The 12,396-nt window shown below is 46.1% G+C and overlaps 1 protein-coding gene across 2 annotated transcripts in view; it reads left to right on the top strand.

The window, feature by feature from the left end:
- ppp2r5cb (protein phosphatase 2, regulatory subunit B', gamma b) overlaps positions 1-9,847 on the top strand; it is a 38,903-nt gene extending 29,056 nt beyond the window's left edge. For both annotated transcript variants that reach the window (XM_072439880.1, XM_072439888.1), the window contains 7 exons: positions 1,809-1,862; positions 1,941-2,111; positions 2,645-2,772; positions 4,940-5,041; positions 5,124-5,196; positions 5,263-5,376; positions 9,446-9,847. In XM_072439880.1, the coding sequence (XP_072295981.1) occupies positions 1,809-1,862; positions 1,941-2,111; positions 2,645-2,772; positions 4,940-5,041; positions 5,124-5,196; positions 5,263-5,376; positions 9,446-9,577 (774 nt within the window). In that variant the 3' untranslated portion in view covers positions 9,578-9,847. The remainder of the gene's footprint in view (positions 1-1,808; positions 1,863-1,940; positions 2,112-2,644; positions 2,773-4,939; positions 5,042-5,123; positions 5,197-5,262; positions 5,377-9,445) is intronic.
- The last annotated feature ends 2,549 nt before the right edge of the window (positions 9,848-12,396 follow it).

Genomic DNA, 12,396 nt, shown 5'->3' with positions numbered 1-12,396 from the left:
TGTTTGTCGTAACCTTTGCGTAAACGTGTTGAATGTTTGTTCTGTTTAAACAAGGATGCGAGTCACGATGTGTTGGACGTGCAGTCATTCAGATTTGTTCGCTCTAGTCAGGATTTGAAGCATTGGTAAATAATTTGACCAAATTAATGTGTGAACGTGGCGGTGGTCGGCGGAATGGACGGCGCAGATCGACCATATTAGTGCGCGAATGTGGCGGTGGTCGGCGAGATGGACGGCGCAAATCGGATCAGATTAGTGCGTGAATGTGGTGGTGGTCGCGGAATGGACGGCACAGATCGACAGCCCCTCTTCCATCAGTCTGCCCCAGGACAGAGAAGGGCGTGACTGAATGATGTAAAGCCGTAGTGACAAGACACGCACCGGTGTATTATTAACCAAGTGCTCCCTACAGGTCGGACGACTCATTGAACTAAAACACAGTTAGGCATCATCTCAAAATAGGTTGAAGCTGAAAAGACTCTCTCTCTCTGGACCCCCTCCCCCCCTCAAAAGACTTAAAAAAAATGTCTGGCTTCACATAAAATTTTACGCGTTGATAAAGCGATAGTAGCTTGATAGACCCTGCTCACCTCTAGTGAACATCCCTGAACATCCTTTGGTAAGTTTATATTTAGAAGTTATGAACTCTCCAAATAATGTCACCTGTCGCGCATGTTTGTTTACTTAATCCACATGGTCAACGGGCCCTACGACCATTAAACCCAAACTGAGATGACCACATTGAGATAGTCTGAAGAGGATGAGAGAGTGATAAACTAATGTTTCTTGTCAAAACCTGTAAATGTCAATTGCCTGTGTTTAGACCTTAGACATGTCAGAGTGACAGAAGCAGAACACGCGCTTTCGTCTCAGTGAGAATCTCACGTCTTCTGTGATTGGCCGAAACCTCATGCGGGTTTATTTTGTTTCCTTCTTCCGGTCAGTGCGTAGCACGTTACCCCCCCCCCCCCCCCCAGAATAAATATAATTTGAATTTAGCTAAAAAATTATGAAAATGTAATCTCAGAATAGCAATTTTTTTTAGGTTTATAATTTAACTTCCTGTTTAATCGATGACATCACACTGGGAAATTTCCCAGCAAACACTGGGTCACAATTTATTTTTTTTAACGAATAAAAATATACAATAGTGACGAAATTTAGTTGAATTCATGTTTAGAAGGTAAAAAAGTTGTTTCTTTGTGTAAATTCTGCATAAACTTAGACTGGAATGAGTGTCCCTGGTGTGATGTCACTTCCTGTCATTGATTTTTCAAAGTTTTCTCCACAAATACCTGCTCGATCATTGTGAAACTCTAATTTATATGTACAACACGTATAAATACACCAAATTGAGCCAAAATGAGAAAATCGTATAAACCTGTCATGGGACCTTTTTAAAGAGGTTGGTGAATGGCATCTTCATTATTTAAAAGTAGAACATATGAACTATTTGTTTATTGAATCATGTGGAATATACAGACTCAAATTGTGCCAGAGAAGAATGTTTCTACCTTGAACAAAGAGATAATGACTTCAAAAAGCACAAGAAACATTTGCAATTTGTGTTTTTGATCCACAGTCCACCAGGATCTCCTCACACGGCTTCACTTTAGCGTCATCTTGATCTAATTTAATAAAACGCTCTTATTCATGGGCCTTTGTGCTCTAAACAATAGAGCATTTGTCTTGTTTCAGCCCTAGTTTGGAGTGATATTGACTTACTTTCAAGCATTACCATTTGAAGTAGAGGCAACATATTGTTTTTATAGTTTCAATATTTGTTCTGGTTGTTCCGTCTCCTTTAGCTGGCCTACTGCGTGGTACAGTTCTTGGAGAAGGACAGCACCCTCACTGAACCGGTAAGACCCGTCACTGCCTCCACCTTCAGCAGGCGTTCGGCCCCGTCACTTGCGGGTTCCTCTGGTCTTCTTGCACAGGTGGTGATGGCGCTGCTGAAGTATTGGCCAAAGACGCACAGTCCAAAGGAGGTGATGTTCCTGAACGAGCTGGAGGAAATCCTGGACGTGATCGAACCCTCGGAGTTCGTCAAAGTCCAGGAGCCGCTCTTCAGGCAGCTCGCCAAGTGTGTGTCCAGCCCGCACTTTCAGGTACGAAGGACCAGTACATGGAAGTGACGCAGAAGTACTACTACTGTACCACTGTTTTAACATGGCTCGCTCAATTCTTAATCAAGATCACCACATTCCACATTGTTTTACTCTAAAAGTACAATTTTCAGCATTTGCTTCAATGCGTTTACTAATGTAGATTTTCACTGACACAAGTTCGATGACACAAGTGATACTTTAACTCCTTCTGTTCCTGTTTTTTTTTTTTTCTTTTCTTTTTTTTTTAAATGTACTAAAAAGTTGCATCATGTAAATTGTTTGATTTCAATCCGAACATGAACATTTACATCTCGAAACACACTGGGCCTGGACACACTGGGCCTGGACACACTGGGCCTGGACACACTGGGCCTGGACACACTGGGCCTGGACACACTGGGCCTGGACACACTGGGCCTGGACAACCTTCAGACAAAACGCTTAGTGTGTTTGTTTTGAGAAGCCGTTTCTCTTGTGATGTTCTTGTGCTGAAGCTTCTCGTTGCTGACCTTTGCATGACCTCTTGTTTCCAGGTGGCAGAGCGAGCTCTTTACTACTGGAACAACGAGTACATCATGAGCCTGATCAGTGACAACGCAGCCAAGATCTTACCCATCATGTTCCCCTCTCTGTACCGCAACTCCAAGACCCACTGGAACAAGTGAGGAACCACAGTGTAGAGAACATCTACAGGAAGCACAGTGTAGAGAACATCTACAGGAAGCACAGTGTAGAGAACATCTACAGGAAGCACAGTGTAGAGAACATCTACAGGAAGCACAGTGTAGAGAACATCTACAGGAAGCACAGTGTAGAGAACATCTACAGGAAGCACAGTGTAGGGAGAACATCTACAGGAAGCACAGTGTAGAGAACATCTACAGGAAGCACAGTGTAGAGAACATCTACAGGAAGCACAGTGTAGGGAGAACATCTACAGGAAGCACAGTGTAGAGAACATCTACAGGAAGCACAGTGTAGGGAGAACATCTACAGGAAGCACAGTGTACAGAACATCTAAAGGAAGCACAGTGTAGGGAGAACATCTACAGGAAGCACAGTGTAGGGAGAACATCTACAGGAAGCACAGTGTAGGGAGAACATCTACAGGAAGCACAGTGTAGGGAGAACATCTACAGGAAGCGCAGTGTAGGGAGAACATCTACAGGAAGCGCAGTGTAGGGAGAACATCTACAGGAAGCACAGTGTACAGAACATCTAAAGGAAGCACAGTGTAGGGAGAACATCTACAGGAAGCACAGTGTACAGAACATCTAAAGGAAGCACAGTGTAGGGAGAACATCTACAGGAAGCACAGTGTAGAGAACATCTACAGGAAGCACAGTGTAGGGAGAACATCTACAGGAAGCACAGTGTACAGAACATCTAAAGGAAGCACAGTGTAGGGAGAACATCTACAGGAAGCACAGTGTAGGGAGAACATTTACAGGAAGCGCAGTGTAGGGAGAACATCTACAGGAAGCGCAGTGTAGGGAGAACATCTACAGGAAGCGCAGTGTAGGGAGAACATCTACAGGAAACGCAGTGTAGAGAACATCTACAGGAAGCGCAGTGTAGGGAGAACATCTAAAGGAAGCGCAGTGTAGGGAGAACATCTACAGGAAGCGCAGTGTAGGGAGAACATCTACAGGAAGCACAGTGTAGGGAGAACATCTACAGGAAGCACAGTGTAGGGAGAACATCTACAGGAAGCACAGTGTAGGGAGAACATCTACAGGAAGCACAGTGTAGGGAGAACATCTACAGGAAGCACAGTGTAGGGAGAACATCTACAGGAAGCACAGTGTAGGGAGAACATCTACAGGAAGCACAGTGTAGAGAACATCTACAGGAAGCACAGTGTAGGGAGAACATCTACAGGAAGCACAGTGTAGGGAGAACATCTACAGGAAGCACAGTGTAGAGAACATCTACAGGAAGCACAGTGTAGGGAGAACATCTACAGGAACCACAGTGTAGAGCAGGGGTGTCATTTGGGCCGCGGGCCGAATTTCGACGCTCAGGCTGGGTCGCAGGCCGAACATAACGTAAAACATAAAACTATTAAAAATATAAAATAAATAGCTCTATATAGCCTACGCTGTTTTGAAGCAATTACTGGATCGATAAAAAAAAAATACAAAACGTTTGTTCTCATAAACTGAAATGTATTTAGAAAAACAAGTGTAATTTCACCAATACTGTGCTTCAGTTTATGTGCATTACAACTTCAGAGTTGATCTACAGTTCTACACAGAGATAAACATTTGACTTTATAACAAAATAAACTTCTCAAGATCTAAAAAAAAACTTTTAAATGTACTAACTAACATTTCCACGTCTGTGTTGTTATCTGTACACCTGAACTGACACACCACTAAACGTCTGCTCAAAAGTGCTTAAAGTGCACTTCTCCCTCGGCAGCTCACACAGCAGTGCAGCAGAGCCCTGTGGGGGAGGGGCGGCCACCGGCGGCATTGTGGGACGCGTAGTTTTAGCGATAAAAACGGTTACGGATGTAACTACGGTTCTATGAATCGATTTAAAAAAAATATATATATATTAGAAATGTTCGGCAGGCCAGATTAAAACGTCTGGTGGGCCAGATTTGGCTGGCCAGATCTACAGGAAGCACAGCACAGTGCAGGGTTCAGAATAAGCGGTATCGCATCGCAAAATTCAACGCAATTTCTCTCAAATGCGATGCATTAGTCAGAAAAAAGTGCTTTTGTATCGCAGCTTTTGCGACGCAAACAAACACATGTGGTCCCTCAGCGTCACGTTCTCGGAGGTTAAAATCATAAAAATGTTCCTTGTTTTGTCTTTAGGACAATCCACGGTCTCATCTACAACGCTCTCAAGCTCTTCATGGAGATGAACCAGAAGCTGTTTGACGACTGCACACAACAGTTTAAAGCCGAGAAAAGCAAGTAAGGTTCAGCCACGACCCTTGACCTCGCCGCCATCTTCAGTTATTGTTCACGTCGTCGTTGTTTTGTTCTTGTGTTCTAGAGAAAAAGCCAAATGGAAAGAGCGAGAAGAGGCGTGGCTCAAGATAGACAATTTAGCTAAATCAAATCCACAGGTAAAAGTTTGCAAATGTTAGTCGATGAGAGCACGTTGTGACTCACCGACTCTTTCCCTCTTTCAGTTCTTGACGTATATCGACCCCGGCTCAGGCGTTCCCATGGAGATGGAGACGGACGGCCCGGTTTTGGACGACGTCAACGTGTTAAAGAGAAACGTAGCGGAAGGAGCGATGCAGGTGAGGCCGACGGGTTTGTGCAGGTGTTTCACTGGCTTTGGAGATGGTTCAGAGCGTGTGGATGGACGATGGTCAGAGCGTGTGGGATGGTCAGAGCGTGTGGATGGACGACGGTCAGAACGTGTGGATGGACGACGGTCAGAACGTGTGGATGGACGACGGTCAGAACGTGTGGATGGACGACGGTCAGAGCGTGTGGATGGACGACGGTCAGAGCGTGTGGATGGACGACGGTCAGAGCGTGTGGATGGACGACGGTCAGAGCGTGTGGTTGAACGACGGTCAGAGCGTGTGGTTGAACGACGGTCAGAGCGTGTGGATGGACGACGGTCAGAGCGTGTGGTTGAACGACGGTCAGAGCGTGTGGATGGACGACGGTCAGAGCGTGTGGATGGACGACGGTCAGAAAGTGTGCTTGAACGACGGTCAGAGCGTGTGGATGAACGACGGTCAGAACGTGTGGTTGAACGACGGTCACAGCGTGTGGATGGACGACGGTCAGAGCGTGTGGATGGACGACGGTCAGAGCGTGTGGTTGAACGACGGTCAGAGCGTGTGGATGGACGACGGTCAGAGCGTGTGGTTGGACGACGGTCAGAGCGTGTGGATGGACGACGGTCAGAAAGTGTGCTTGAACGACGGTCAGAGCGTGTGGATGAACGACGGTCAGAGCGTGTGGTTGAACGACGGTCAGAGCGTGTGGATGGACGACGGTCAGAGCGTGTGGTTGTACGACGGTCAGAGCGTGTGGTTGAACGACGGTCAGAGCGTGTGGATGAACGACGTCAGAGCGTGTGGATGGACGACGGTCAGAGCGTGTGGATGGACGACGGTCAGAGCGTGTGGATGGACGACGGTCAGAGCGTGTGGATGGACGACGGTCAGAGCGTGTGGATGGACGACGGTCAGAGCGTGTGGTTGAACGACGGTCAGAGCGTGTGGTTGAACGACGGTCAGAGCGTGTGGATGGACGACGGTCAGAGCGTGTGGTTGAACGACGGTCAGAGCGTGTGGTTGGACGACGGTCAGAGCGTGTGGATGGACGACGGTCAGAGCGTGTGGATGGACGACGGTCAGAGCGTGTGGTTGGACGACGGTCAGAGCGTGTGGTTGGACGACGGTCAGAGGGTGTGGATGGACGACGGTCAGAGCGTGTGGTTGAACGACGGTCAGAGCGTGTGGATGGACGACGGTCAGAGCGTGTGGATGGACGACGGTCAGAGCGTGTGGATGAACGACGGTCAGAACGTGTGGATGAACGACGGTCAGAGCGTGTGGATGGACGACGGTCAGAGCGTGTGGTTGTACGACGGTCAGAGCGTGTGGTTGAACGACGGTCAGAGCGTGTGGATGAACGACGGTCAGAGCGTGTGGATGGACGACGGTCAGAGCGTGTGGATGGACGACGGTCAGAACGTGTGGTTGAACGACGGTCAGAGCGTGTGGATGGACGACGGTCAGAACGTGTGGTTGAACGACGGTCAGAGCGTGTGGATGGACGACGGTCAGAGCGTGTGGATGGACGACGGTCAGAGCGTGTGGATGGACGACGGTCAGAACGTGTGGTTGAACGACGGTCAGAGCGTGTGGATGAACGACGGTCAGAGCGTGTGGATGGACGACGGTCAGAGCGTGTGGTTGAACGACGGTCAGAGCGTGTGGATGGACGACGGTCAGAACGTGTGGATGGACGACGGTCAGAGCGTGTGGATGGACGACGGTCAGAGCGTGTGGATGGACGACGGTCAGAACGTGTGGATGGACGACGGTCAGAGCGTGTGGATGGACGACGGTCAGAACGTGTGGATGAACGACGGTCAGAGCGTGTGGATGGACGACGGTCAGAGCGTGTGGATGGACGACGGTCAGAGCGTGTGGATGGACGACGGTCAGAGCGTGTGGTTGAACGACGGTCAGAGCGTGTGGTTGGACGACGGTCAGAGCGTGTGGATGGACGACGGTCAGAGCGTGTGGATGGACGACGGTCAGAGCGTGTGGATGGACGACGGTCAGAGCGTGTGGTTGGACGACGGTCAGAGCGTGTGGTTGAACGACGGTCAGAGCGTGTGGTTGGACGACGGTCAGAGCGTGTGGTTGGACGACGGTCAGAGCGTGTGGTTGGACGACGGTCAGAGCGTGTGGATGAACGACGGTCAGAGCGTGTGGATGAACGACGGTCAGAGCGTGTGGTTGGACGACGGTCAGAGCGTGTGGTTGGACGACGGTCAGAGCGTGTGGTTGGACGACGGTCAGAGCGTGTGGATGGACGACGGTCAGAGCGTGTGGATGGACGACGGTCAGAGCGTGTGGTTGAACGACGGTCAGAGCGTGTGGATGGACGACGGTCAGAGCGTGTGGATGGACGACGGTCAGAGCGTGTGGTTGGACGACGGTCAGAGCGTGTGGTTGGACGACGGTCAGAGCGTGTGGATGGACGACGGTCAGAGCGTGTGGATGGACGACGGTCAGAGCGTGTGGTTGGACGACGGTCAGAGCGTGTGGTTGGACGACGGTCAGAGCGTGTGGTTGGACGACGGTCAGAGCGTGTGGTTGGACGACGGTCAGAGCGTGTGGTTGGACGACGGTCAGAGCGTGTGGATGGACGACGGTCAGAGCGTGTGGTTGAACGACGGTCAGAGCGTGTGGTTGGACGACGGTCAGAGCGTGTGGTTGGACGACGGTCAGAGCGTGTGGTTGGACGACGGTCAGAGCGTGTGGTTGGACGACGGTCAGAGCGTGTGGTTGAACGACGGTCAGAGCGTGTGGTTGGACGACGGTCAGAGCGTGTGGTTGGACGACGGTCAGAGCGTGTGGTTGGACGACGGTCAGAGCGTGTGGTTGGACGACGGTCAGAGCGTGTGGATGGACGACGGTGCAGGAAGACAAAATAACGGATGTAGGAACAGAGAGAAAGAGGACGGCAAGTTCTCTGCAGACGAGCGTGGGATATAGCAGAAAATGAAGAGAAAAGGATGCAGAGGAGAGGGTTTGAACACAGAAGAGTAAAGAGGTCCGACAGCCAAAATGTGTATAAAATATCCACTATATGTGTATAATATAAAGGCGCTACATGCTGCACAATGCTAACTGCTCGTGCTGCCCACAAAATCCAGACTTTCGGACATAAAAAGTCAGAACCTCGTCTTCTCCGCTCAGAATCAGGAGTATCCGAGGAGCTCATGGACGCAGCAGAGTATTTACAAAAATGTCTGAATATTATGAATATTCATCTTGATTTTAGTGGTAGTGGCTAGTTTTAAGTTAAAGAAACCTTCGCTTTCCACCATTGGAATAAAAAAAACAGATTAAAAATAGGCCTTTTAAAAATAGTTTAACCGAATGCAGGTTCTACATTGAGGTTTTGCCTGATTATTTAACAAGTTCACTGAACATCAGATCAAGTGATCACAGATTAAGATCACAGGACATTCTTATATTAGTCACATGGAGTCGACATGGAGAAGGAAAAAGGCTTTCAGAAACTGCTCCGGTTTATGGAACAAAAGGCTTTTTAAATTACATGATTTTATGCATTTTAATGAAGTCAAAGCACTGATTGGAGACGACTCAATGTGTTTTTATGTATTTGTTAAATTTATTGATTGTTTATTGGATGTTTTATTTGCATTTGATCAGGATATCATGTGTCTTTGTTTTATTTTTGTAGTTTGTATTTGACAGGGAACCAATGAAAAGGAGGGATTCACATTTGGTTATCCCAGTATAAATAAATAAAAAGATTAAATAAAATAATACAATAAAAATAAATACATGCAATAAAATGGATAAGATGAAATAAATAGAATGAATAAAATAAATAAAAAATATTAAATAAAATAAATGCAATAAAATAAATGCATACAATAAAATGGATAAAATAAATAACGATTAAATACAATAAAATAAATAAATACAATAAAATAAATAAATAAAATAAAAAATACAATAAGATAAAATCAAATGAATCAGAACATGCTGCTGTATTTGACCATGAATAGAAATATCTGTTTGCTTTTATGAGCTCATGTCATCCGTAAACAGAAGTTCATCCGCTCTTCTGTGCCCGCAGCTTCCTAAAGACCACCGAAAGGAGCGGCCGTTGATGAGGAGGAAATCCGAGCTCCCCAAAGACATCTGCACGGTGACGGCGATCGAGCTCCACCGGCGAGCGGAGGAGATGGTAACGCACGACGGACACTAGACCCCGACAAACCAACCGCCAGAGACCAACCGACGACACCAGAGGCCAACCAGCAGCGTCGGCCCAAACGACAGGTCCCCCGAGAAAACCCCAGCACAAAACACACAGTAACGCGGCGTAGAACTCTAGAGCGGACATTCCCGCAGTCACACGCGGCGCTGCGGCCATGTTGTGTCTGTAGGTTTTACCCAAGCACACGTGTAAACGGATAATAGAGCTGCACTTAGTCATGAAATATTCTTTTAATAAATATTGTTCATTTGTCTTTTATTTTTGCTTCGTCCAGTGTCACGTTTCTCCCGCTCTAAAGGACTCTTAAAGTTGAGATAAAAAGAAAATGGCCTGGATCACGACTAAAATAAACTGTTGATCGATGGATGGTTTGGTTTCCGTACGTAGGTAATCCAGGTCAATATCCAGACGTATCGCTGTGTTCTGGGTTTGTGTTCGGGTGGTTCGACAGCATCAGGGCCCCGGGAAACTATCTCCTGCTCTTTTTTTGCCAAATGTCGCGGAGAAAGACGACGTTTTTTTCATGAAAATACATTCTCATGCTCTATCTCGCCAACAGCCTGGATTTTGTGAAGCTCTTCAACATGAATCATGCTCATATTTCATGCAAAGTGTCATTTCTTTTCACCAGTATTTTTTATTTTGTGTTCAAAATTGGTGCAATCCCTAGTGTTTTTGACGACTCCCAAAGCCCCCGACCTCATAACTCGCTTTACTCGATGGTGACGTGTCGGTTTGTAGAGATTTCTCGACCGAAAGTTACACCGTGGAGCTACTTCTCACCGCCAGCTCAAAACTGACGCCGTGAAGATCATTGATGTCGAGGTCGGTGCCGCGGTTACGTAATCTTCAGTGTCTTCAGCCAAGCGCGGGAACCATGACACCGGTAAGCCTCGCTCTACAGTCCCAAGATGGCGGTGGCTGAGGTCGCTCCTGCGTGAGCTCTAGTGTCTTCACGTGTTTTACAAAGTATTATTTTACTTTTAAGTGAAATGTTGCTGCAGATTTTCTTAAAACGGCTGCGATTTACCTGGACAAAAATCTACCTCTAGAAACAAAGAAGCGCACAACGGTTTAAATAATTTCTACATTAAAACAAAGACTTCAAGCCCCTAAATTAGTGAGCACACACCAAACTTTAACAAAAGAAGTTCCTTTACTTGGATTTCAAACGGTTTGAACAGAAGGATTTGTTAGTATCCATTTCCAAACCCAATTTATCAACAATTTAATGCCAAAAGTTAGATTTTTATTTGTCATTTTTTAGAAACATGCAGTGAAATGCATAAGATGTCAGTAATTCACTCAATAAAATTAATAAATCTAACTCAGGCTCTGTCCATTTTTCAGGTTTATATGTCCCACATGTGCAGTTTGTCCTGTTTTTACACATAAAACGCCTCATTATTTAAGTATTTTAGATTTATGTCACTAAAACACAAGATAAGTTTGACATTTATATATCTATATTTAAGATTTTTATTCAATATATTAATACATATATGGCAGTCAGAGGATTTAAAGTACAATCTAAAATTGTGTTGGTGGTTGAAGGTTTTAAAGGCGTAATGGACGATTTTTCGCTGATTTTAGAACTCGGGCGGAAGTGCACATGAGCATTCCCCCGCGCGGACGCACAAAAAAGCAAAGTGTGTTTGTTTATTAGCGCGATCGCATCGCATCTCTCGTCTCCCGTAGATTTCAGTCTCTTCTGAGTCAGCTCGAACTGACTTTCTGCCTTAATTTTGTCCTGTACACTGCGGGAACTATATTATGATAGATCAATGCGCTTAGACACGTGGAAACGTGCTGCTCTCCTGGGGACGAGCCAGAACGAGGCTGCAGGTGAGCGGTAGGTGCGTTTTATGATTGATACGTGGCAGGACTAATCGGCAGTCCACGCCACGAGGAAATGAGACTTAGATTTGGTGCCAAAAAATTGTCCATTACGCCTTTTATTAAATTTGCACAAATCTACAGCGGCTGTCGGATTTTAATGAAAAAAACCTGACTTGGCCTTGACCATCTTTTCTTCAAGTTTTCAAAAGCAAAAACACAATTTCACCAGTAGATCTTGAGGTGAAAGGGTTCATTTCCACTTAAAATCATAAGAAAATAGCTTCATATTTGTTCGTTCTCTGGTTTTGTCCAGTTCGCACAAAAAACGGGCCGTGATTTTTAGGACGTTTTCTGTTGAATTTTAACCTGAACCACCACAATGTTTCTGAATTCTGATTATTCATCTTGATCTTTGTAGTTTTGGTTCGTCTGAGCTTGTCCAACGATGGAAAAGAATCAAAAATATCCTCCCCGTCTGAGATGAGTGGTTTAGATTCACAGCAAATCTTTAAAATAAGCTGCTGAATACAATCGGTCCAGACAGATTTAAATGAAAAACGTCACCAAAGTATCACAGGTTTTAGATTTGTGGCACCATCAGATAAAAACGCCTAAACCTGTTCTTAAATTAGAATAATCAGGTTTAAATGAGTGTAAAGCCTTAAATCCAAAATTGATTTAAATCCACTCATGTAATAATTACAAAATTGGCTCTATAAATGATCAAATTTAGGTTTAAATAGAGAAACAAATTTGGTTATTCCTTGTTTGATTGGTAAATTGCGCTACACTATTTAGCGCGGTGCTCTGCTGCCCCCTCCTGGTCGTCTCTCAAGTGTCTTGTTTGAAATGTCACGTGTCTGTACAAAGTGAACGCCAGTAAACTTATAACAAACTAAATCACTGTTGAGAGGCTTCAGAATTGTTCAAACACGTGTCCATTGACTGCAAAAATGACTTGACTAAAT

This window comes from Eucyclogobius newberryi, unplaced genomic scaffold (assembly GCF_026437365.1).
Source record: "Eucyclogobius newberryi isolate DKJ021-1_F unplaced genomic scaffold, fEucNew1.0.hap1 SCAF_1, whole genome shotgun sequence".
Classification (NCBI taxonomy): Eukaryota; Metazoa; Chordata; class Actinopteri; order Gobiiformes; family Gobiidae; genus Eucyclogobius; species Eucyclogobius newberryi.
The sequence above is the reverse complement of the archived record's forward strand: the minus strand, read 5'-3'. Positions and strand labels throughout refer to the sequence as shown.